The sequence below is a fragment of the Diceros bicornis genome, chromosome 14 (assembly GCF_020826845.1).
Source record: "Diceros bicornis minor isolate mBicDic1 chromosome 14, mDicBic1.mat.cur, whole genome shotgun sequence".
NCBI lineage: Eukaryota > Metazoa > Chordata > Mammalia > Perissodactyla > Rhinocerotidae > Diceros > Diceros bicornis.
Window position 1 is genome coordinate 11216736 of NC_080753.1, and position 27798 is coordinate 11244533.

At 35.4% G+C, this 27798-nt stretch overlaps 1 protein-coding gene across 1 annotated transcript in view; it reads left to right on the top strand.

Moving 5' to 3' along the window:
- COL21A1 (collagen type XXI alpha 1 chain) overlaps positions 1-26473 on the top strand; it is a 135659-nt gene extending 109186 nt beyond the window's left edge. Inside the window, exons 18-30 of the mRNA XM_058554129.1 lie at positions 4858-4902; positions 6949-7002; positions 8709-8762; positions 11780-11833; positions 13449-13520; positions 15467-15502; positions 18088-18132; positions 21383-21415; positions 22003-22149; positions 22238-22292; positions 22830-23030; positions 23816-23893; positions 25205-26473. Coding sequence (XP_058410112.1) covers positions 4858-4902; positions 6949-7002; positions 8709-8762; positions 11780-11833; positions 13449-13520; positions 15467-15502; positions 18088-18132; positions 21383-21415; positions 22003-22149; positions 22238-22292; positions 22830-23030; positions 23816-23893; positions 25205-25392 — 1062 coding nt within the window. The 3' untranslated portion in view covers positions 25393-26473. The remainder of the gene's footprint in view (positions 1-4857; positions 4903-6948; positions 7003-8708; positions 8763-11779; positions 11834-13448; positions 13521-15466; positions 15503-18087; positions 18133-21382; positions 21416-22002; positions 22150-22237; positions 22293-22829; positions 23031-23815; positions 23894-25204) is intronic.
- The last annotated feature ends 1325 nt before the right edge of the window (positions 26474-27798 follow it).

Below are 27798 nucleotides of genomic sequence, written 5' to 3' on the forward strand. Positions count from 1 at the left end.
CACATGCATGACCTCACTTTACTCACTGATAGAAAGGGGCAGGTTGTTTTTCTGGATGTTTGGATTCAGGGCGATGACATGACTTTTCCTTGATGTGGCAGGGCAGAGACCGTCCCCGGGTCTCTTAATCCTGTTTTCCTCCTCCTTTGGGTTTTCAGGTATCCTATTTTAATTTGCTAAACATTTGTATTTTTTTTCTTGTCCTGAAAATGACACTTTTACAACAGTAGAATTGTTTAAAATATCTTCTTGGCTTTAAAATAATGTAGAAATACCTTTAGGTGTTGAAAAGAAATGCCAGTAACATGAAGCAGCTTTGCAGAGGGCTCCCAGATAGCCTTTCCTTCCTGTGATATCCTTAGTCTCTTTCTGTAACTTATTATATCTAACTGGTGACATTTTCTGTTGTATATAAACATGAGTAGCCCAAAAATACTTACCAAAGCATTTTCTATTGAAATGATTTATCTCTGGGAAATTTGGGTCAGCCCCATGTGGGTCCTGGTCTGTAAGCTAGGGAGAAAAATTCATCCAATGTTACTTAGGTTACTTTTTATTCCCTTTAAAGATTAAAGGGAGTAGTAAAAATGTATTCAAGTCCTAAACGGAGTAGCAAAACTGGTAATTTACTTATTAAGGGTTTATTGCAAGTACTTGTATTTTGGTTTCTTGTAGGTCTGGCAGCTGTAATTGTGAGTTACTTCTCTTCAGAATTATCTTACCACAGAGTAATCTTTTGTAGATCGCTCGTAATGATCTGTCCGTCAGGGTGGAATTTAAAAGGATTGAAAAACATTGTGGGGTTCAACTGCAAATATATTTGAAGGTTTGGTCATATCTTTGTCAAAAGATAGTGATGAAATATATTTAAAATGTTTAAAAAGCGGAAGTCATTATAGTTTTCTATAATCCAAGTCAGCCAAACATGAAAAAGCCAAGGTAATGAATGAGGGGTGATGCCAACTTATTGGCTCCCCCTAGTGGGAAGTCTTAGACTGCCAGCGTCATCTTGGATACAACAGAAACTTGGGGAATGAGCATAGAGAAATGCAAGGTGGAAAGACAAGAAAAAAAGACATCCTCAAAACGGAGAAAGAGGACAAATTTTGAGTCATGGAAGACAATTGGCTTCATCTACTTCACAGCTTTCAAAGGGCAGGAAGGAGCTATGAAAAGACAGTCATGGATATTTGTTCATTATAGTGCCAGCATTGAGGTAAGCACTTGTAAGAGTTAATTGATACAATGTACCAACTCAGTGAGGTAGGTTCTGCTATTTTCCCCACTTATGAAATGGGGATGCTGAGATTTCACAGTTTAAATAACTGGCCTGGAGTCAATTCGCCTCTAGATAATAGGCTGGCTGACTCCAGCATCTAAACTTTGAACTGCTTCTTACTTCTTCCACTATGCTCTTTATTAATAATCACTGTAACCTTTGTAACTAGTAAGAATGATATTTTCATAAATGTTTTTCCTTCATTAACTCTTTATGAATGAACAAATCACTTCTTGATACAATAGAAAAAAACACAATATGCTTCTAATATTTTGATAACTGTGTGACATGAAGTATCTCTACCACTATGTAGAAAGCTTGAAAATTTTGACTTAAAAATACCATTAACGAATTAGATCTGTTTTTAGTACGTTGAAATATGACACTACTTAAAAGCAGATTTGATCCAAGATGCTCTAATTTCAGGGGTAATGTATGTGCATTCATTGCATGTGGGAAAGTATAATGTGATATTTTGCTTTTTCTAAGTAATGAATCATGGACACATTTCCTTCATTATACAGTGGTCTCTAGGAAATAGGGGCCAAACCCTTTATTCTAAATTATGTATTTCTATTCTGAACGACTTTTTTGTTACACAGCAATGGTTTAATGGTTACAGAGAAGCTTCTAGAATATTTTTTATGTCAACATTCTTTCACCACAACATTATGCAGGATTTTCCAATTGACTTTCTGCTCTTCCTCAAACCCAAACTGAAATCACAGAAGGGGAGGAAATATGTCCATTTACTCTTACCAAATAAAATACTCATTTCTGCCTTTACGTATACATTTTCACAGTTGCCTGAACCCAAACCACAGGCCGAAAGTGAAATATAAAATAGTTTGCTTGGAAAAATATTGCTTATGAAGTAATTGTTACTAAATACTTTTGGATCAACAAACTGGTAACTTGCAAATGGTTTTGAATGCTATTTCTGCTAATGTAAAATTGGCAAAATTCAGTCAATTTCAATAAACGTATTGGGAGCCCAGGAAAATATTATCTAGGAGAATTTTATTAGCTAATATAGCTCTGAGTGATTTCAGTTCTGCTGGTTAACCTCTCTCTCCACAGTCTTTTATTCCATGTGTGCTCATGGTGTTATATTAGTTTTGCCAAGAATTGCTTTTATAAATCAGTTTCACATTTTGTTTTTAAATATTATATAGTTTTATATATTTTTGCTTGGTATTTATAAAGTAAGTATTTAATAATTCTTGGTATTATTGGACATGGAAGATATTACGATTTCCTTTCATATCTATGAAATGTATTTTAATTTTTTACTAATTTAAGAGGACAGACAATAGGAAAAGGAATCGTTTTTCCTCTAATCTGGAATCTCTCCAAAATACTCTCAATATCTGATATGTTGAAATAATGTAAGATTTGTGACTATTTCTTATATGGACCAAGCTCAATATTACAGTTACTCAGAAAAAAGGGTGTCAGATCAGATCCAGGTTGTGAGCTGTGGCGGCTCTCACGGACTCTGGGTAGGTGGAGGCCAGGGTACAGCTCAGGAATGCCTGGGCATAACTCCGGTTTTCTCCCGAGTCAGGAGGTAGCACTGCTGACACTGAGATTGTCCTCAGAAACGGGAGTAGAGTCAGGCTATCTGTAACTGATTCCTACTAACATCATAGATTGTGTAAGGGCGTAGGGACTTGAATAGTGATGTAACCCTAAGCAAGAAAGGACTCTGTGCAGCAAGAAATTCAGCTTCTCCAGTCTGACAGTATCGTGGGCAATTACATGACCCCTGTAGGGATTCTTGGGGCCAAGGGACACTGCACTGACACAGCTGCACCAGTTTCAGCATAGAACAATGTATGGCCACCTCGCACCTGATGAGATTTTACAGACAGATTTTATTTAAATTTAGAACTTAATCTAAACTTATCGTGAGTGTGTGTGTGTGTGTGTGTGTGTGACTGGGAGGAGGTTATGAGTGGTTTCATACCAAATCATGGTGTATTGAAATGGAGGCCTTTATTTTGAACACTATTGATCTTAATTGATAGCATTGAGAATATGCACTTCCTGCCTTAGAAGGATACAATTTGTATCACTCTGTTTTCTTTATACTCATAACTCAATGATTTTACTTTTGCTTTATGTTTTAGAGTGTTTATAGGGTATCCTGTGCTCATGTTTTATAATGTTACTTTAAAAATTTATATTGTTTTATATTATTCTCTAGTTAGTATGTTTATAAAGGCTTGTGTTTTCAACTAGACCGTGATCCTTATTGATAGTCATTGCTCACATACAGCTTTTGTTCTCTGCAAAGGGCGTAGCACTGTGGCAAACTGAACTGAGCTGAATAAAATCAAATTGATTTCCAATTTATGATTCAAGTTTGGATTTTAAAACTAGAACTGTGTGCTTGTGTCTTGCACTATAATTGTGGCTAACACATTGATCAGTGTTGTATTAATAAACTCAAGATGTGAAAATCAAAATAATGGCAGACTTTCCCTGGAATAGAAGATATTTGATCTTATCGATAGTGGCATCTCTACCACCCGCCCTGATTTACCAGTACTGCTATTCTTTGAAAGCCCTGGTGATGCAGAGAGCCTTCAGAGTAATACTGATGGGCCCCAATTTCCTTGTCTTTCAAATTCGCTTTTCTGCCAGAGTCAATATACATATACATATACATATACATATACATATACATATACATATACATATACATATACATATACATAATTGTTTCAACTGAGGTGTCATCAAGAAAGCAGCTAAGAAAAATACATAGGAAATAAAAGTTGATTAGTACCATCCCTTTTTGTTTTGCGTGATAAATGATCATTTTGGTCAGTATATTGAATGGCTGACGATAGAACTGCTTTCCCATCAGTAAATGTGCTAACACTATTCTCAAATTTATAGAATTAACATTAATTTTCTCTGAATTTTGCTAGAGAACTTGTCAATTTGGGTTGAGCCATGTGAAAGAGTTCTCTGTGTTTCTTTGTCTCTCCGTAAACTGTGTTCTGCATATTCTTCATGATTTTATCAGCAAGGGAATCACTAGGAGAAAGATTACCATCTTTTACACAAGTAGTTAGGTGTCTCAACTTGGCTGTTTCAAGGCCTGGTTTGGAGGAAATTATTTACTTTTATCAGTTTTTAATTAAGGTTGTGAGACTGTGAGGAACTTTGGAACTATTGTGCTGAATCTGGATTCCTGTCATTTGACAGTTTTTCTTGCATTATTTATTACAAGTAATATAGGAATGTGTTCAAACAAAGTATCTTTCTTATTTTATCACTTATGTTGGTCTGAAAGAACCAAGGTTAATATCTTCATAGCTTCCCTTTTTGAAAGCCTTTATTTAAAACTTTAAATATCAGTAGATATTTACATAATAGCGAATCTCCTAGATTTTCTCTTCTCCAAGATTGGATTATTTTAAGTAGCACCGTTATACTGTAATATGGATGACATAAGTTTGAAATTATGCGTTATTCATAAGTTAAAAATCTAATTATGATTGATTCTTCTTTAATGATATAGTCTACAAATTTTTTAATTAAAAATCTATTTTATTTATTTTTAGGGAATTCCAGGATTTCCTGGAAACCAAGGATTAATGGGACAAAAGGTGAGTATTAACAAAAATGGAAAGATTTGGGCCTGGAGCTGCTTATTAAAAGGGCAGGGTGGTCGATGCATCGTCTTCACGTGGAATATGTTTCTACCACATTCATGGCAACAGTTAACTGTTTAACTATAATATAATTTCAGAAGCTATTATTTTGACCTTATGAATTAGTTTTTCGTTTTGTTGTTGTTTCATACAGATAATATTTGGATTTACATGCACCTTTCCATTTTACTTGGCTTTTTTTCCATCTTGTGCTCTTAGACCATCCTTTTTGGGATAATTTTACTGCTTCCTGAACTGTATCTTCAGAAGTTCCTTTAGTACAGATTTCTTGGTAATAAACTTTCAGTTTTTATTTAATTATAAATGTCTTTATTTTGGTCTTGTTTTTGAGAGAGAATTTTTTAGGATATACAACTCAAGGTTGATGATTATTTTCTCGTGACATCTTGAGAATTTTCTTCTATTGTCTCCTGGCTTCCATTGTTAACCATGAAAAATCTGCTGTCATTTTAATTATGCTTTTGTAAGTGATCTGTCCCTTCTCTTTGGATTCTTTTAAGATAATTTATTCATTTTTAGTGTTCTTAAAACTCACTGTGATGTATCTAGATATGGATTTCTCTTTGTCCATCCCGGTGAGGGTTGAGTTTGCTTCTTGGCTCTGTAGAATTATTTCCATTAACTCTGGAAGACGTCAGCCATTAGCTGCATATTACCTCTATTCCATCCTCTCTATACACTCTGTCTGGAATTTTAGTTAGATATATTTTATTCCTTCAATTTTGTCCTCTCTATCTGTAAATAGCTTCTTATTTTTGTATCCTTAATTCTATCTTACATCTGGTTAAATTTTTTGGGTGTATTTTCCAGTGTCCTTATTTTTTCTTTACTCTGCCTAATCTGCTGTTTAAACCATCGGTTGATTTTTTTAAATTAAAAAGTCATATTTTTCATTTCTAGAATTTCAAATTTTTAATAACATCTTTTTATTCTTGATAGTCTCGTGTTCTATTTTCAGTCCTAATAGTCTTTCATGATTCCGTTCTTTAATTTGTAAAGATTTCATATATAGTTCCAAATTCCATTTCCAACAATTTCAATATCTGTAGTTCGTTGATATTCCTGTTGCCTCTCAGTCTTGTGACTTGCTGCCTCCTCTTTCTTTCTTGTTGATGGGGAGCCCATTGCTTCATCTCAGTTGGTGGGAGTCCTATCAGCCCAGTTGGGGCATGGAGAGCTTCCTCCTGCTGATAGCCATGGGTACTATCTCAGCCCCCTTTGCGAGTCCTAGGTCACCATATGTATTGAAGATTCCTGCCCTCTTCCCATGGCTGGCCCAAAGTTCAGTTTCCTAAGAGCTGAGCATGTACCCTCAGACACTCCAGCCCTCTTGGCTCCTGCATCTCTACCTCTGCGAAGGTTTCTGCACAGTTCCAAATCCTCATAATTATAGCCCCAACCCAGAGTATATTTTATTAAAATGAGGGGTCTTTGAAGATCTCCCCTACTTCCTATAAGACTAGCACTCTCTTGCAAAGGATGTTCTTTCCAGTGTTTTTGGTTCTGGATTCAGAGAGTCCCTTGGAGCACCTAGTCAGCCACAGTCCTAGAAGTTGAAATCTAAGTGCTGTTGTTCTGTGCCCTAATTTTTCTTTATTAATTTGTGTTTACTATCATAGCTCTTAAACTCTGTGATACATAAGAACATTTTGTCTTGATTTTTTTCCCCTATGGTCTCACCTCACCAACTCTGCGTGAACTGTTAGGTCTTCCTTTGAAAGAATGGCAAGTGTCACTCCTGATTTCCTAATGAAAAGATTTGAAATAGTAATTCCACAGACCCTGGGCCCAGTGTTTAAGGAGTTAGACTCCTGAGTTTTCCCCCTTGCATGGCCCCTGTCTCACAGTAGGGGAAGCAAAGGCAGACAGATTGGGCTGGTTGGTATTGACTTTTTATTCCATAATGCTTTAGTAGGAAATTCCTGGAAATGAATTGATAATTTATTATTATTTTAAAATTGATCTGTATTTGATTTTTAGGGAGAAACTGGGCATCCAGGACCACTAGGAAAAAAAGGAGCTCCGGGGATACCTGTATGTTAATGTCATTATTAGGAGAGTGTTTGAAACATTGTTGCTACATACCAGGAGTCCTTATTCTGGAGATTACAAAACTGAGGAGATCTAGCCATGAGATCTTTTGGGTCTACGAATTCCATCCATTTGTATAAAAAAATATGTTTATGTCCATTTTTCTAGAGGAGTCAAGATTTCTTCAGATCCTCAAAATGTTGGCCACCTAAAGATCAAGAACCCTTACTGTAGATAAACCAGCAAACAAACATTCTAGCTGTTCATTAAAAATTCTAAGTACCATAAAAAAGTCTAAAACTTAATGAATGTCCATTTTTTTATTTTTTAAAAAAATTACAAATTTATTACACTAATGAGGGAGAATACATTCAGAACAAGTAGTATGGGAAGATCCTAAATTAGTGAACAAATTATTTTGGAAGTTTGGGGAGTGGAAGGGACATATGAGTTTGATATTAGAAATTATGAAAATCCTATCATGTGTGTGCAATATTCCATAAAAATGTCTAAGTTTATTAACAGAAGTGATGTTGACTTTAATCTATAAATAAAATTGCCTGTAATAGCTCTTTCCTTAAGTAAAACATCACTTTCATGTTTGACAGTTTATGACTATTCATTTAATTATGTAAGTTAAAACATATTTTACTCAGTGCTTGGTGAAACATTTGGTGAATTTTTGCATGTCAGAGTAAATAGAAAAAATATTGTTTGTTAAATATGAATTCAACTTTTGGAGAGATTTAAGAGAAGAATCTTCCTTTTAAAATGGAATACTCTTCCTCCACCTCCACCGTCACCACCAAATTATTTGTTCACTGAAATGATAAACTTGGATATTTGTCAATATCTAAGTTAAAAATGGAGAAAATGAGGGTGTTGAATAGAACTTCATTGAAATTGAAGAATACCTATATTTAAAGTTTCTAATATTTTATACACTATGCTATGAACTAGTATATTTTACATTTTATAGTTGTAATAACACCCTAAATTGACAGCAAAACAGAGTAGTGATAACATGGTATTTTCAATATGACTATACTGAGATTATGTTTTCTGGTGATATTAATTGAATATTTTTTTGCTCATCACATTTCCTTTGCCCTGGTTAAGAGAAAGCAAGTGTTTTTAATATACATAATGGTATTTAAAGAAGAATCTAAATTAAATCAGCTCCTTCTTGCTGGAGTAGTTATTGTTGTCTTATTTTGAAGCATATGGTTAGTTACAAATATGGCCATTTTGTAACTTGAAGAGAGATTATTATGTTCGTAGAATTCATAAGATTGTAGCTACTTCAAAATATTGTTCAAGAAAACAGAAATTGTAATAAATGTTGACCCAGGTAACATCTATGAAGAAACCTAATTCTTAGCTATCATGACAAAAGGAAGAAAATGAAGAGGGTAGAAAAAATAAACTTTTCTTTACATTTATTTTTTACTAGCACTCCAGTAATTTATTCCCTTTGTAGGTTATTTGAGAAACCTGGTTATAAGGGCTTTGCTGGCCTTCGTGCCATCTTGCAAAGTTAGATTCTTTGCTTTATTATCTTTTATTTGGATGTATAGGGGGAAATTTCCCATATATTGCATTATATTTTAGTGGATTGGTTATTATGAAACTATGTAACTTGGAAATGGATTTAATATTTTTAGTATTCTTCTCTAAATTATTCTTGAACTTCCCACTTAAAAATGTAGGGTTTGATGGGAAGTGTTGGCTCACCGGGTCAGCCTGGAACACCAGGTTCTAAGGTAAGTAAAATGAAATTAATAAGATTGAGAACTTTGTGCAAAATGACCATTTATGTACTCTAGTAAAAGTGTTAACTTTATTGATTTTATTTGAATATGGTTTTAATTCTATCAACAGTCACTTGTAAGAATGAAATCTTAGGCAAAAACTAAGCATCTAAAACAGCATAGTGTAAAGCAGGTCTGGTTTAAGCTGGAAAGAGTCCAGAATCCCTCACTATTTGGCCCCCTCTTCCTTTTGGCATCTCAGGGGGCACTGAGGAATGTGTAGAGTTCTATGGAGCCTGGTGCCAATACCACCGATCTAGAGCATTAGCAGTTATGTTTGAGGATAACTTTTACCAACTTCCAAGTCCTGTTCTTGGTATTTTTATTCAGTGGAATGCATATGGAATTTTTATTTGTAAAATGCCTTGTGAATTTTATTTGGCATTCCCTCCCTCAGGACTGTGAGTAGGATAGCATATTATCTTTACATTTTTACTTTCAGATTAAAAAAAATATATGAGGCAGACATGACAAATATATTCAGGATGTCAGGTTAGGATGTTCTCAAGGTAGAACTGAAACTCATTTAATACCATGGTTTGACCATTTTCTAGGTGTATAGAATCCTTTCCTAAGAGAATTATCTTTTTTTCTTGGTTAATTAGAGGATCAAGTCAAGTATATTCTGGCTAGACTCAGGAAATTACTTTCAATTATTTAATGAGTAGATTCTAGTACATCCTGTCAAAAGGAAGTGATGGAATTGCTGTTTTGGAAGCATTCGATCTTTAACTAGACTTTGTTCTGGCATACAAAATGAGTAGATGAGTAGATGAGCTAATCTATTCTACTTTTAATTTCTAAAGTACTTAAAGAAAAAGACAGGATAAAATGTCATGGGACACCAGTAGCTGCCCCTTCACCTGTGGTGGACCCTTGTGTACCATCACCCTCTGTAGGAGTATTATGTGTCCTAGTAGTAAATGTCCACAGAGTTGGTATAAAACCCTTGAATGACCAGGCTTGCCACGTGGAGGTTCTCCCTAAGTTCTCAAGGTCATTTTATAAGAAGATATAGAATAGTTGTATACTCCTTAAGTAACTGGGGTACAATGGACTCTCCCATGTTGTTCTGGATGCTCAAATTCTTAAAAATGCAGCCTAAGATTCCATCAGCTTTTTTTAATTAGCCACTTCACATTGTTGGCTTACACTGAGCTGTCAATTAAATCTGCTGGATTTTCCATAAAGGATTTTAGAACAATGTATTTGTGGCATGCACCGCTTGAGTAGATTCCGCTGATTTGGCTGGGGAGGCAAGTGGCTGTTTCCAGCATCACAGTTTGTTTATTTTTACGTGAATTACTATAAAGTTTGGCTTCCTTCATCTTGTACTTGTGTAATTATTTTGTTAAAAATAGATTCAAGATGTTAAAATTATACCTATTGATGTAATCTTTTCAATGAAACATTTCAACTTCTTTTCATGCAGTATATCAGCTCAAGTGTTGGAAGCTTTTTCTGCAAGGGGCCAAATAGCAAATATTTTAGTCTTTGAGGGCCATATAGTCTCTTTTGCAACTATTCAACTCTGCTATTGTAATGCAAAAGCAGCCGTGGACAAACATAAACTGTGTGGGATTTGCCTGTGTTCCGGTAAAAACTTTGTTTACAAAAACACGCGTTGGACTGAATTTAACCCATAAACCAGAGTTTACTGACTTCTATATTAGCTTACCTCTGCCAGTTTTGTCAACTATGTGTTTGTGGACTATGCCTTCAATACCATTGGTGGAAGTTCTAGGGTGGGACAAAAAGCTATATCAAAGAGGGTAGAGATGAGGCTGAAACTCTGTGGTAGATCTTTAGCAAACTTCTAATTCAGATTATAATGCCTCTTTTTAAAATAGCTTTTGAATTATTGTAAGTCTATTTTACCATACTATGTTTTCATGTAGCAAACGTCCTAACAAGGGGAGAAAGAAAACATGGAATATGGTAGATGGTGACACATGAAAAGAAAAAGAAGAAAGCAGGATAAGGAGGTTGAGAGGAAGGAGAGGAGGCAGGCCAGGCCGTGGTGGTGAGGTGATTTTTGAGCACAGAGACCTCAGGACTTCTCTGAGAGAACCTCTGTTAGTTGCCTAATAGATATGTTATGTGCTAAAAATTTTAATTAAATCCAAATGCTAGGTGCACATGTTTCTCAGCATGAGCAGCCTGGAAAACTTTTCAAAAGATAAAAATGAAGTTGGTTCCCTTTATTTATTAGTGAACCCAACTTGGCTCTGGGTGATCACTGCCCTCCCCTTCCAGGTGTCACACCAGCCGTTTAATTAGGGCTTTTTGCCAGACATCGACTGGGTTGTGATTTCAGGAATCAAAGGCTATTTAAAAACCAGAACTACCTGTGACAGTGTCTCCCTGTGAGCCAGCAGGTGTGTTCTCTCTCTCTGTATCCAGTCCTCTTTTCCTCTCTTACACGTGTTGCTCTGTCAACTCGTGCTTGCTCTTCTGTCTCTTAGAAAGAATGGTACTGGAATCCCGAAAAAAAGCACAAACAAAACATTTTCTGGTTCATACCTCTTCAAAAAAGCCACTGGACATTTGAGGCTAATTTTCTTTCTTTCAATTGCATACTGCAGGTGAGTCATACTGAGAAAGTGAAACAGGGCGAAGACGGAGAATCTCAGCCCAGAGGATGCTGTGAAAATACGTGGCTCTGGCCTGTGCAGTACGGAGACCTAGCTAATTAGTGCTGGTCCCTAAAGATTTGGATCTCTTCCCCTACTTGGAGCTGCCAGCTTTAAAATATGCTTTTAGGAAGCTTTATAAATATGCAGGCTCTCACTTGCTTATAAGGGTTTTTCTTAATAAGTAGGCTTAATGTACAGAGTCTATGTTTCAAACAATTGGAAAGCTGAAAATGTAAAAATTATTTTACATATATTCCCTTAAGTCTCTATATCAGATATATCGTGACTACGTTTTTTTTTTTTTTAAATTTAAATGGTTTGATGCCTTGACAGGGCAACAAAGGTGAACCTGGCCTTCAAGGGATGCCTGGGGCTTCTGGGCTCAAGGTAATTATGATTTGATGAATTTGGGAATATTTTCAAAGAATTATAAGTTGTCCTCATTATTTGATGAGATTCACATTTTATTTCCCTTAAGAAAAGATGCATGAAATTAAGGATTACCCCATCACAAAATTAAGGTCCATGACAGGAAAAGGCCAAAGTGGGCCAATTTCTATCTGTTTTTTGGATACTTGATCATAGTTTAGGTAATAAAGAGGTGAAATATGCTTTGGCTTGATTTTTCTAGAAATGTAAAAGTTGTTTGCTAGTATGAACATACTCTCTGGTCCAGAGAATATCACGTTCTTACACAGCTGAAAACAAGAGTGTGCGAATCCATAAGCGAGGCCGTTCCTTTGTTTCCTGATTGATGGGACATTATTTCCATTGTGGGGCCTCACAGCTGCCTTGCCCAGCTTCCTCCAAACCAAACGGTTGATGTTTATTTCGATGAGATTTTCAACTTTCTTCCAGCCTTAAAAAATCTAGAGTAATATCTCAACAGCTCAGGAGTGGGCAAGTGAGCAAAGAGACCAAACCTGTGTCCACAAAAGAGAGTGGTCTTTAGTTAATGTCACAGAGTTTCAGGCTAATGGTAAAACATAAAACAAAACCCCAAGAAGCATGTTCAGATTCACATCCCGTCTCTTACGGTTTTAACCTAAGTATTGTTGGTACATCTTCACTATAACTTTCAGAGAACTTCCTTGTTTAAGACTTTTAAAAGAAAGGAAATAATTTTTATGAGATGACAGAGAGTAGAAAAATTGAGTTAAGATAACTCATAGAATATTTCTTATACTGAAAACAGCCCAAGAATTTACTACTAAAAAAATAATGTTCTATATGTATAAAGAAAAAATATAAATATGCATACAATTTAACTACAAGGATGTTCATCTCTATATTGTTTATAAAAATAAAAATTGTGAAAACTAATGTTTAACAATAGGAATTTTATTAAGTAAAATATAGTAAATCAATATACCTGAATACTATTCTGTAATTAAAAATCATGTTAAAAAAATTTAATGACATATAAAGAACTTCACAATATTATTATATTTTGAAGTAAAAGTAATATAAAATTATGCATACATCGCACATTTTAGTAACTAAGTTGTGTATGTGTGTTTGTGAGAGGTAGAAAATATACAACAAAATAAAAATAGTGGGTAATGAGATTTTTAATAATTTTTATTACTTCCATTTACTTACCAGTTTTGTAAAAATAAAATAAGCTTTTAAAGTAGCACTATGAGAAAAAACAGTTTTAAGGAGGAAGAGGAAGTGTTAGTAACTAAAAAAGAGACACCTGTGTTTATTATTTTCACTACTTTATTACTTACTTTATTGTTGAAGTTATAAAATAGAATAAAAATACCAAATATTTGTAAAATTTTAAAATATGATATGCTATCAGAACTTCTTAACTAGCCAAGATAGGAAAAAATATAAGAAGTTTTATTGGGACTCCAGTAAACTTTTCATTCTTTACTATTTCTGTAGTAATAACTCTAAATGTCAACAAATTTTCTAACCATCAATTTTAAATTTGAGATGTATGTAAAGATAAAAACAGTAGGTCTGCAATCTTGATGTAATTTCTGTTACCTAGGGAGACCAAGGAGCAGTGGGTCCCCCAGGAGAACCAGGATACCTGGGTTTACCTGGAATTCAAGGAAAAAAGGTATGCATTGTTGAGGAGACAGAATTCACTTTTAATCAGATACTATCATGTAAGTTTTCTCTTTGTGAAAGTAGCATAGTAGGACTGCTTATGCTTTTAATAAGCCGGCCTATATATTTAGCGTGTGTATAATGTGTTCAACCCTGTGCTAATAACTGTGGCATCTTGCATGTCCCTTCATGACTGCTGTCTCCTAGATGAGGGCCTTGGATGAGGCATGCACATCAGAAAGTAAAAATGTACAATTAAGGAGTATCCTGTAAATTAAGATTGTTTTGCAGTCAATCCAGGTGAGTCAAGAATTTTTTAGGAAAAGTATTCAATGTCAGACACTCTTACCAAAATATGAATATCACTTTTATCAAAACTGGGACAAAAGTCTGAAAGGGGAAAAATTACAACCAGAACATTTTACCATGAAGTTCCTATGTATGAAACAATTATATTACATAGAAGTTCATTTAAAATTAATTTAAGGAGTTTAAAATACAAATCACATATACTCATATAAAAAGTTTTGGCGAGACAAGACAGCAACACTTTGGATTCTCTCTCTGTGTCTCTCTCTTTCTCTCTCTCATCAAGTAAAGGAACCCTGAGCTGTATTTGTATAAGTGTTATTATTGGTTTGTAGGTTTTAAGCAACAACTGACTGTCCATTTGTCAAAGAAGTCCATGCCACTGCAAATATATACATTTCAGGTTAAAAGTAAATACACTGGCTTTTATTCTGGAAAGGATCCATCATCATTCTCTTGCTGTTTCAGTTGCTCTACCATTACGTGTTTCTATCCCTCATGTATTATCTACTTGGCCCCTCGATTGTCATATCCAGTATGATTCTTGACCTTTCTGTTCCGATGAGCAGTGGGCAGCACTTGCAGACACAGGGATGACCCTCAGAGCAGCAATTAGATGTTAGACCCTTAGTGAAAGTTAAGTAAATCTACTGTGAATATATGTTTGGATTTAGAGAATTTCCTTGTTCAAAAACTTGCCATTTAAAAGAAAATCTAGGGCCAGCCCCTTAGCATAGCGGTTAAGTGCGTGCGCTCCGCTGCTGGTGGCCCAGGTTCAGATCCTGGGCATGCACCGATGTACTGCTTGTCAGGCCATGCTGTGGCAGCGTCCCATATAAAGTGGAGGAAGATGGGCACGGATGTTAGCTCAGGGCCAGTCTTCCTCAGCAAAAAGAAGAGGATTGGCATGGATGTTAGCTCAGGGCTGATCTTCCTCACACACACAAAAAAACCAAAAAGAAAATCTATATTTTGTTTGCTGTAAGCAGAGTACTCTCTCTGTTTAGATAGCATGGTGAGGTAGAAAAGAAATTTGGAAACAAGTGTCCAAATGCAACCTTGGGCAAGTGCTTACCTTCCCTGATCTGCAGGTTCATTATCTATAAAAACGAGGAGGACCTTGAACTTGTTGGTCTCAAATGTCTCTTCTAGCTGAGAAATTTTAGGAAACTTATTATTATGCAATATGAATTTCCCCCAAGAGTTCATTTTTGAAGCAAATGTTTTCTAAAATATCATTTCAATATTATGTTTTCCTTCATTATTTCCTATAAATTTGTGGCTACTATTAGCTTAATGGAAGATTTTCAGTTTCATTTCATAAAACAACATTTGTCAAAATAAGTCCTCTTTTGTTTGTTTAACCTCAGATTGTGATCAATATAGAAAAGTTTTCTTCCTGGTAAAAGAGAAATTAGTAAGTTTTCTTTCAAATGTAACAGCACAAGAAAGTGTTCATTTAGAACACCATTTTGACATGATGTGGTTTTATTCTCTTCCCAAATATTGTGTTAGAGTCAACTTCTATAGATAAGGCACTTATGGAATTTGCATGAGACCATATATTTTTCTGGAAGAAAAACATGTTTATTTGAAAGAATACAGGATATACTAGATTATGATACATATTAAACTGCCTTTTTGCAGGGGGACAAAGGAAATCAAGGTGAAAAAGGCATTCAGGTATGTTCCTAGCATTTTTTTTTTGCTTGGCAATAAAATCAGGACTTTGTTCTTTTTAATTCTTGTATTGCTTTTGTAGCTCCTTTTTGTTTCACCATCAACATCTAATCGTTAAATCTCAGCTTTCTCCTTTTGCTACTAAACTTCTAAGACCACATCAAATCTAACTTTAAGATTCTTCCCCACTTCACTGTTGTAGAAAACTTGGGAACCAAGTAATTCAACAAAATAAAGAGAGAGATTTTATTATATACTTGTAATATCTATTTATTTGTATATTTATAGTGTGTATGTTTCCAAAAATGATTTGAAATGGCTTATGGCACAAATAAATTTGATAAGAAACCTTAACACCAAATATCAAACATATTCAAACTAATAAAGGGAAGAAGAATTATAGCAGGCTGAGGAAATCTAGGGTGATTTAGAAGGACATTTGGTTAGGTGTCTTAGCAACAAAGGCAAAGAGGCTATGACTATGGGAGACGAGGACAGTTCCACCTCAATTTAAGCGGCTGTCAAAGGGGTTTTTTCGTTAACTGAACCCTGACTCTGAATAGGATGCCACTAGCTGAATCAATGATATACTTATGTGGAATAAATGATATCTGTTGGTCTTTCAATCTTTTACGTTTTAGAAATATAAGACTTTTCCAACCATAAATTACAAATCTAGTGTCCAGATAGTACTTGAACAATGTTTTTAAGATTACAAAGCTCAGTTATAGTGGCTGAGTTTCGCTATGTAGAATAAGCGTAACGTAAAAAGAAAAATACCTTGCAAAATTTCACAGAATTTTGAAAGCTCTAGAATTTCTGGAGGCATAAAAGGAAATTTCAAACCAAGTAACAATAGAGTCAAAATCTGCTCAGGTCAAGTCTGAACAGTTTTTCACACAATTTTTTTACTGAAAGTATTACAGTATTATTATGATTCCTTGAAGTAATTTTGAAATTAGGAGTGAAGTAAATTTTAAGTAAGGAAGGTCTGTGATGGCTAGACCCCTATATTCCAATTTCCGTCTCGGTATTGCATTTGGATGTTTCCTGTGAGCCTCAACATGTCCAAAACAGAATTTGTCATCTTTCCCCATAAGCCATCTTCTACTCATGGATTCTTTGTCATGGTAATTGGTACCACCACACAATCACTTAAAAGAACAAAATCTTGGAAGCTATCCTAAACCTCGATCTCTTCCTCTCTCTTCACATCCAATTTCACATCTAAATATTTTTTGAATTTGGCCCGTTCTCTCTGTCCCCACTGTTCTAATAATTTCTTGTCCTGGGTCCTGGATTACTGCAATATCCTCCTAACTTATGTCCTTGAGTCCAGTCTACTCCCTTCCCTCCACACTTTTACCAGCAGGCAGTAACTAAGCTACTCACTGCTTAGGAATCCTTCAATGATGCCCCACACATTTCAAGATAAAGTCTGTCCCATAAAATGCCTCCTGGTTTGCCTGAATCTTCTTCAGTCTTAGCTCTTGCCACTCTGCTCACTATTATCCACTCCTGCCCTGCTGCTTTAGCCAAGAGGAATTACTTGCCTTTGTCCAGTGTCTGTTCTCTCTGGTACACCCTCCTATCTTTTCTCCAGTTGGCTACCTCTTACTCATCCCTAAAGGCTGCACTCAAGGTTGAGTCATTTTCTCTACCCTCTCTGTCAGACGCCCCTTCCTATGCTCCAACAGTATTGAGCCCAGATGTTTAATTATACATTGTACACTTATCAGATAGTATTTTCATCATTCTTGATTTAGTTGCTTATCTTTCCCACCACACAGGAAGCAACTTGAAGGCAACAATGGTATCTTTGTTTCAGTGTCCCTAACTGGCAGCAAATAGGGGCCTCTCAATAAGTATTGAGAATTCACTTATGTAAGTAAAGGAACAAATCACTATGCAAGAGTGGTTTGAAATTTTAGTCACTAAATCTTTAATCGATTATATTATCTAGGTGTATGTTTTCCTAGAAAATGCTAATTATCTTGTTCAACACAAGGGTGAAGTAGTTCTTCAGGGTCTAGCACGATATCTTATATATGGTGGATATCCAAAACTATTTACTGAATGGAAAAATGGTGTTTATTTATTTTTCTCTCTTCTTATTTGTCCTGATTTAAAGATCATTCACAATGTTTTTCATAGTATATATTTAATTTTAAAAAATTCCTTTAAAGAGATCTTCTTGTCCTCACATGTGTGTAGTCAACACTGAACATAATTATGTTATTGAAATTAATAAAATGTCCACAGCCATTGGATTTTTAAATTATTTTTATGCTGTTAATGTGGACTCAGCAGAATGTCCTCAACAACCTAGAATTATTTACATGTTCTCCCAAAGTTAGTAGTTTGTTTCTTGTCTCTATCCATTTTCACTATAAAATTAGGTTGACTTTCCTCTCACTTTTTTTTTCTCTGAGAAACTAACTTCTTCATCTCTTACATCATTTTACACATTTGCCTCACTGCTTTTGTGACATTTCTTCTAGACTACAGAACAATACAGAGTTTGTGTTGTATATGTGATTGCATATTAGGTGTGCAAACTAATTAATAACATTTATTAAATTTTAAAGGGTCAAAAGGGAGAAAATGGAAGACAAGGAATTCCAGGGCAACAGGTATTTTTTTCTTTGATGGAAAATGAAATAATGAATCACATAACTGGACACGCTGAGAGAGGGTTACTTGCAAGTAAAAATGGGTGGAGAGAAGGGTAGATGTAATGTGCATTTAAGCATACAAGGATGAAAATGTGAGGTGGTGGTAGTGATAATAGTTTGCTTTAATTGTTTTGTAATTTTGTTTTCCCATACTGATACTATTAGTGGCCATGAAACTTGCTTTTCAATGCTTTTTTCTTGCCAAGTAAATGACTGAAGGTGGAAAATTCTACTCATCTCTTGGAGTAGTTATTTGCCAAAGGCAGCTGTACACTGCAGCATCTCCATACCTACTGTTTGGTCTTGATTTTCTTCTTGAAATGTGAGCAGTTGAGGCCATATGTAGAGGAGGAATGTGCTTGTTTTCCTCTAGTTTGTTCAGAGATATAAGTTACTATGCCAGAGACTTATTAAAATGCTATCTTGAGGGACTGTGTTATGGAACAGATACATAATAAGATTATTTTGCTTCTTCCCTGATTAAACTCTCCTCGTGAAGTAGGGTTTCACTGGGATTGCCATGTGGCATGTAAGTTCAATCAGAGCCAAATTGGACCAAAAAATGCATAGTGATTAGTGCGTATGTAGCGTGTTTGCTGCTGCACTGTCTATAGTTAAACTCAGTTCCAACTTGGCCTGCACAGAGAGGGCAGGCTGTACATACGAGTCCTCCCATGGGGTAGACCTCTTTCTAGTGTGGGTGGGAGAAAGATTCAGTAATTACACCAACTCTGGAGATGGGATAAGATTGTGTAGTGACATCTCCAAGGACAGGGGTCTCTGTGTCCCTCACGTGGAGGAATCTGAGAAACCACGGGGGAGAGTGTTTGAAAGCCCAAGGTTGTCTGTAGGATGGAAGGTGAGTGCTACATATTAAGAAGTTGACAATTTAGAAGCTAACAATGAGAGTAGAAGTAACTGAGAGAAGAATTGGACTGAGTTTGCCTGTGTACAATTATGCTCAATAAAAAAAGTCTTTTAATTTTTGTGCTCCTCCACTCAACTCAAACCCACTCGATGACACAACCAACTCTGTCCCTGTTCCCCGCCCTGGCAACACAGACTGACCCCCTCTGTTGCCCTAAGTTAATCACACAATATCTATAAATGGCTGTTCTCATAGGAGGACCTTCACCCTTTCATCCATTCAACCTCCACAACCCAGGCCTTTCACCAAAAATTGTTAACTCGCAACTCTCTGAAAAGAAGGATATTTCCTTTGGAATTTGAGTCACGACTTAGCTAGCTCACTGGCTTGCAGATGACACGCTTTCCAAGATTCCCTTGTTTTTTTTCTCACTTCTCAAGGAAAATAGTGAGTCTGCTCCCTTGGGTTCCCTGGAAAGCTTCTGCCCTAGATTTGTTGGAAGCTTCATTCCCACCCTGCCCCCTCACCCCCACCCCAGGAACCGAGCCTGTACTGAGTACCTGGGGAGCAGAGCAGCTGTTGCTTTTCAGCAGCTGAATAGTCATGCCAAGCTCTTTCAGTAAACAAAGTCTTCGTTACCTGTCGTCCTACCAAGTCCTACACGTGTGTAACTTGTTGGCCTGCATGTTGTGAATGGAGTCCAAGTCACTGTTTCTCTCACGAAATGATCTTGGTGGATTCTCAGATGACAGCTGTTTTCAGTTTCAGCTCTAATTCAGTCCTAGTCCAGAGAACTTACTATTTTATCTTTCCTCTTACACTGGCTCCAGTTGTAGGATTATGTCTGCTAGGAAACACTCCTGCGTTTCTTCAGAAACCTTAATGTTTAAAGAATGGGCTTACAGAGAGTGTTTTCCTCATTAATAGATTTTTATATGAAAACTAAGTTAGTGTTTTGATGCTCGAATTTTGAGAATCTACCTTTCTCTGTGCCATGCAATGATTTTACCTAATTTTTCTTCCCTTCTGTCTAATTTGGATATCTATGTTTAAGGAACCTGGAAATAAATCAAAATAAATACTCAAACTTCATTGTGTGACATGTTATACACTAAATTCATACTGAACTGCAGAACATCAATTTTAAATTTTAAATTTGAATAATGAAATCCTACCAGTGTTGTGAGAGCTATAATCTTTCCTGAGCTGATCTTAGATTAGAGTCTGAGTGTACCATGAATTTCAAAAATAGAAACTTTTAATGCCTTTCCTGAAAGTTTTTATCATCTCTAATATATGTCATTGGAATGCATATGTAAAAGAGACGAGGGAAATAATTTAATAGAACCATCTAGATGTATCCTGTGATTGTAATGACAAGCGATCTTCATGTATGGGCTCCCTAGTATTTATATCACTGGAAAAAAAATATGATGCTGTACATCATACTGCTTCTCTGATCTCTGAATTACCAGCAGCGAGTGGTTTAGGCATAGGACAAATAGGTTTTTCTTCCCTATTAATCACTTTTAATGGTATCTTTGCTTTCACTCATCTTTTATCAATAGTACTCAATCAAAATTTAATTTTCAGAACATAGACTTGGGAAAATAGAATACTTATCTTAATCATAGAATAAAAGAATAAAATGCCTTATCTTACCTGATTTGAGTTTTAATTTTCATTAAAATAGTAATATATTTCAAATTCAGAAGAGAATTTAAATAGAATTCAGATAGAATCCCATTCGAACCTATATATTTGACTTGCAGCATATGAAACTATTCATATCTAAGAATGAAACAGTTATGTAAATTAACATTTTTAAAGTGCTGGCTATTGTGCCTTCAGTACCAGCCTTAAGCAATCCCCTGGACCTCCAGCCAGTACTTCCTAGGGACCACGTCTTCATTTTTTTGCAGTTTGATTCTTGCTCAGATTTTTATAAATGTCTTAACTACTTTTCTATTTAGCAATAACCTTCTAATATTTACTACCATATAGCCCTTGTTTTTTTAAAAATAAACCTAATAATCGTATATTATTTCCATATTCATTTCTCCCTCTTGGCTCTCTATCAACTCTATCTCTATCAACACTCACAAAAAAAAAAAAAATTAACATTTTTATATGACCAGTTAGCATATTGTCTAGTCATTACTCTCCTTTAAAAAGGCAAAAGAAGGTCTCTTGTATGTGTAATTCTGTCACTATTCTATCAATATTTTCCAAACTGAAAATTAAATTTCAATTAAATATGTGGGAAAAGGTGCATGCCACATTACTAGTACTGTAGCTTGCACATTTATTATAGTTTTTTTTTGCTCTTAATTTTCAAAGGGAATTCCAGGGCATCATGGTGCAAAAGGAGAGGTACGTTTCTGCACGTGTTATGCTCCCTCTGTTCAGTGTTTATTGCTTGAATTTTCAATACTGTGCAAATCTAGCTATTGACATCGCAAACAGAAATGTCTTTCATGTTCTTCAGTAGTTCTTAAATAATGATTTCCAGACTATGTAGATTCATTGAATTAGCTATGAAATGTTATGAATTTGCCATTATTATTGGCTTTTCTTCTAGATTAGGAGCTAAGCTTTTTCTACACATTTTTCCATGAAGAATATTGTGTGTTTCCATATTTGTCTATCTCTAGAATTTAGAATCCTTGAGAAAAGGACTGTGTCATGTTCATTGTTGTATCTCTGGCACTATACATATTGCCTGTGCGATATACTCAATAAATAGGGAATATTTGTAGGATTGGATGGATGGATGGATCGATGGATAAGTGACAGTTTAATATGATAAGAAATTTTCCTCCTGCTCGATAACAATATTTCCCATCTGTTTCCTATATAACTTACGTATATACATATGTATATCCTAAAGCACTTTAATGATGCAATTATACCTTCTGAAATATTTAAATAGAACTTTTGAAGACTTCTTTTGGTTTTAGAGAGGTGAAAAGGGAGAACCTGGTGTCAGAGGTGCCATTGGACCAAAAGGAGAATCTGGAGTGGATGGCCTGATGGGGCCTGCAGGTCCCCAGGGGCAACCTGGGGAAACAGGTCCTCAGGGTCCTCCGGGATTGGATGGGAAGCCTGTAGGTATTCTGCTTCTTTCATAGTTTTCAGATTTGCATTGCTTTTTCTTAGTATGTACATGTTATAACTCCTAATACTTTGATGCAGGGGAGAGAATTTTCAGAACAGTTTATCCGACAAGTTTGCACTGATGTATTAAGAGGTAAGTCTCAAACATAGAGACTTTAATAACTTTTTTCAAATTACAAAAGTAATACAAATTCTTGGTAGAAATTATAAAAGATGTAATTTAAGATAAAGAAGAAAATAAAGGGCATTTATAAAACCCTATCTTTTTTTCCCAGATGAGTATTTTTATAAAAATGAAATATATACATACCCTTTTGTAATCTTTTTAATAAAGCAATTTATAATTATTTCACCATTAATTAAATTTTCTTTTCTGACATAATTCTGATAATTTAATTCATAAATATGGATGTCTATAATTTACCAATTTCTTTTTGGGGGGTACTTTTACTTTCCCCCCCTATTTTAAGCAATTGCTACAATAAAATTATTGCGCAGAATATTTCCATAGTTATGGAAATGAATGAATGAATATTTCCATAGTTAAATTCCTAGAAGTGAAATTATTGGCCAATAGATATGCACCTGTACATTGAAAAAAAATATTAAAGATATTATTAATACCCATTCACCATTTAAACATAAGGGATGGGGTTTCTTTGTTTTTAAGCCCAGCTACCAGTCTTACTTCAGAGTGGAAGGATTCATAATTGTGATCATTGCCAGTCCCAACATGGTTCCCCTGGTATTCCTGGGCCACCCGGTCCCATAGGCCCAGAAGGTCCCCGAGGATTTCCTGGTCTGCCAGGAAGAGATGGTGTTCCTGGATTAGTGGGTGCTCCTGGACGCCCAGGTGCCAGAGGGTTCAAAGGTACTTAATTTGTGTGCAAAAGAAAATGAACAACAAAAAAGAATATTTTTTGTGTTCACACCCTACATTGATTTAATAGGCAAGAGTTTATCTTTATTTTCATGTTGACAAAAAATTTTTGTATCCCATGCCTTTAAATAATTTGTCAACTGAGTTAAAGAGCAATTATTCTATTTTCTTGAAACAATATTCTAAAATAAAAGTCAAAGTTGTGAAGCATGTGAAGTTACAAATTAGAAAATGTTGATAATGCATTTAGAAACTTTGCTTGAGTCCAATAAGGTCGTTAAACAGAAAATTACAGACACCATTTCCTTTATTTTGCCTGTGGTAAATTCTGTTACCTTATTCAATTTTTTGTTTATGGTATAGGAAAAATTATGTTTTGCGGCCGAACTTCTAAATAGCCCACAACTTACTTCTCTTTGCCTTTGAATGTTTATGTGAAATGTTAGTTGGTAATTCTTCCCTTTTTATTTAATATTATATAAGCAATTTAGATGTTTCATGAAGTAATAAAAGAACAAATACGATTAAAAGAAAGGGCTAATAATCCCAAACAATTTTCCTTTTTTGACATTTAATCCCCATTAAATCTTTGTAGACCACTGATAATTTTAGAAATTTTTGCTTCAAAAATTCTGTTTCCCATTAGTAATAATAAATAGGTGTCAAAAGATTTACTTTTCTTTCAGTGTGTGTATTAACATTTTTGAAAGAAACAATCTGAGAGGAAGTGATTTTATAGAAAAAGTAAGCTTACTCCCATCTTTGACGCTCTGCAGGCCTACCCGGAAGAAATGGGGCAAAGGGGAACCAAGGGTTTGGGTACCCTGGAGAGCAAGGTCCTCCTGGTCCCCCAGGTAAGAGCTGGTCTATGCTCAGAAGTGTTGCTGCACGTGTTGCTTTAAGAAAATCACTATAAATCTACGTCAAAAAATTTGAAACCAAGACATTTGTTTCCTTTTTTGAGTGATTCACATTCAACACATTGAGCTCTAACTACTAGAATTTTTTTCCTATATTATATTGATGAGTCCTTCATGATTCTCTTTGGCTTATCATTTAGACTTAGAATACTACCCCTTAGAATAGTTCTCGAATGGTGTTAGTCACCCATGCTTATCTAGTGGATGTCACTGTTTCATCTTCACGATTCTCAGGGAAGCAGAATAATGCTGAAACAGACTGTTAAGTCAACATCTGCCAGCTGTGTTATTTAACTTTGCCGTGCCTTAGTGATGAGATGTTATCTGCATCGTGACATTATGGGAAGATTAAATGAGTTAATACGTGTAGCACTTTCAGAACAGTGCATGACAATCATAGTTATGTTTTCAATAAACATGTACTATTATTATTGTTTTAGATCTTATTACCTCATGAGGCTTTTGGGTAGATCAAGCGATTTAATATTGTTTATGTAAAACACTTAGAACAATGCCTACAGTTGTAGTAACGTGCTAAATAAATGTTTAGTAGTAGTAGTAGTGAAAGTATTAATAGTAGGAAGTGCCCCAAACCACTCTGCTGCATCCCAAACCTGAATGTTTTGTTTTTGTGATTTTGAGTAATCAACTTTTAAAGGCTAGTATCCTAAGTTAACTCTCCTTTCTTTGAGCATGCTAATTGAACTAACTGTGCAATGGTTCACAAATTAGTGCTATAACACCTTTATGTGTTGATCACTATTATACTATGGTAATGACAATGTATTTAGATGTGGAAACTAAAAAATATGTATAATGGAAATAGTCATTTTTACTACAAATATGGCACAAAAATGACTTCATTAGAGTTTTAGCTTACTGATGTATCACGTGTTAATTTATAATAATATTGGCAAAAAATATACCGAAAGGAAGAAATAAGTTTGGACAACCAAAAAACTGAAATTTTAGAATGTTAGCTCGTTGTCTTAATCAGCAGCATGATTGCTATATTAATATAGCTTAGACTCGTTTTACAAAATTTACTGATTACGTTTGAATAGTTCTTTTCCAAATGGAAGGTATACAGAATAACCAAGAGATTGCCTCTTGTTTTCACATTAGTACAAATATGTAAAATTTTCAAGAGATTTTTTTTTTCAGTTTAAATTTCTTACGGAATCAACTATATCACCATCAAAAACCAAACTCCTCTGTTCATATATTGCTAATGTCCCTTCTTAGGTCCGGAGGGCCCTCCTGGAATAAGCAAAGAAGGTCCTCCAGGAGACCCAGGTCTCCCAGGCAAAGATGGAGATCATGGAAAACCTGGAATTCAAGGGCAACCAGGCCCCCCTGGCATCTGTGATCCATCACTATGTTTTAGTGTAATTGTCGGAAGAGATCCATTCAGAAAAGGACCAAACTATTAGTGGTCTGATGCCTCATTCAGCAACCTAGGCATGGTGCTTTTCTTCTGTGGTCTTTTGCATCTCAGGAAGATGATAACAGTAATCCCTTGAAAAGAAACTAAAGTACCTCGGTGTTTTTATTATTATTTTTTTCCTTAAGGAAAAATATATAAAAGGTCACATGTACTGATTTTAAAGGCTCCTCAGTAATTCAGAACCTTGAGATTAGTAGCATTAACTAAATCTCAAGGGTTTCTTGTAAGTCCATTTGTTTTAATCAAAGTTGGATATAAAAAAACCACCATTGCCTGTTAGCCAATTTCAGTCACTGTGAAATATTTCACATTCAGCCTCCATGCAGCAGAGTATTTGAGTTCAGTTTCATGTCTGTGTGAATTTCATGTCTCATATCTCATAGCTTATGCTTCTACATTAGCCAAAATATGGATCTGGTCATTGGAAATAAGATCAGGGCTGATATTCAGCTGGGACAGACTGTTTGCCATATCATTTACTCCAGTATCTGTGCTTGTTGGATAGGGGCAATGGACTGCTAGTTGTTCAATGCTTTGAATATCACCTCTGAATGAGATTAATGGGTTTCTTATTACATTTGCAAATTCTCAAATTTGATTAACGATGATGCGAAGGAAGAGTATTGATTACATTGAGAATGCTCAAAATTATATAACATTAAAAACATTTTGGAAAAAAGTTTCATTGTACCCGGTCAATATGTTTGAAGGAAGTGCAAGTTCAGAGGTACTAAAAAGACGTTATTCTTCATCCTTGCTTAGTAATTGGAATGTTTGTTGTGTGCCTTCATTTTCCATTTCATTTATTATATGTGTATGTTCATATATGTTATCTTTCATTGTAGCAAAGCTAATGGGAATAAATGCTCTAGTTGAAAGGAAAGGTAACTACACAGATCCTATTATGTCTTGATACTTTTAGCAGACTTTAAAATATTATGAACAGTTTCTGTGTACTGTACTTAATGCTTTTGTAAGGAGCATAATTTGAGATATTTCATCCGTATGCTCTAAATTTTGTTACATGCTTGTTATTCAAAGTACAATAAAGTTTTGTACAGGCCTGATTGCAGTGTCTTTTTATATTTAATTTTAACTGATGGTTGAGTGTATTATCCATATCACATCGTCATTTATTCAATGGATATAATTTAGTAAATTATTTACCCTATTCTTAAATAACAGGTTCATATGAAATAAGAATTTAGAAATTCAGTTGGTGTGCTACTCAGCTAGACAGGTGCAGCGCCTGCTTCCTGGCCCAGGAATGGCTGTTGATCAGCGTTTAGCTTTATTGGCATATGCCATTCTACCACTTTGATGAGGATCTTGGAGGAGACTGAAGTCCATGACGTCTAGTAGCGGAATTAGCAGAAGGCCTAGTTTGATGTTCTATCTCCAGCAGGCCCCAGGTATCTGCTTAGGCATAAGAATACTGCCCCTGCTAATTATGGTATTTGCTGTTAAGAGCCGGTAAAGGAGCAGAATGGAGTAGTTGGTATCATTTCTTCATTCATTCAATAAGCATTGACCCATGGCCATTAAGTGCCAGGACTGTGCCAGGAAGATAACAGCAATATAGTTACAGATTCTGGCCTGAGCGAACTCGTGTCTAATGAGGCACAGGTAAGTAAACAGGTGATTCCATTACATCCATTCTAAGAAAGGAGAAAGTGCTATAGAAATATATAGGATAATGCTGTGGACTGAACTGTGTTGCTCCCAAATCCATCTGTTGAAGCCCTGACCCATGTGACCATATTTGGAGATAGGGCTTTTAGGGGGGAATTAAGGTTAAATAAGGTCATAAAGGCAGGGGCCTAACCTGATAGGATTGGTGACCTTATAAAAAGAGGAAGAAGGAGATCTCTCTCTCTCCACCTGCATGCAGGAATAGCCGTGTGAATACACAGTGATAAGGCTACTGTCTATAAGCCAGGAAGAGAGCTCACCCTGATGGACTTCAGCCTCTGGAACTTTGAGAAAATAAATTTTTTTTGTTTAGGCCACTCAATCTAGGATACTTTGTTATAACAGACTGAGCTGACAGAACAGATGAGGGTAGGGAACGCTTCCTGAAAGTAAAGATCATAAACTGAGATTTGAAAGGGTAGGAGGCATTAGCATAACTAAGTCATGTCAAGATAATGAAAATGAGCAAAGCTGGGGGGGGGGGTGAGAAAAAGCGTGGAAAATTCCAAGAAAAACAAACCTCTGGAATATAAACCATGTTTATTTTCAGTGTCCTTTTAAAATTGGTATCTCAAGATGAAATATTTCTATAATTTATCACAGTATGTTACGTCCTCACATACTTTTGCCTTAGACAAATTTGAGACTAACCCACAATCCACTGATTTTTCAGAATGAAGAGGTGAATGATTTTGTCCTG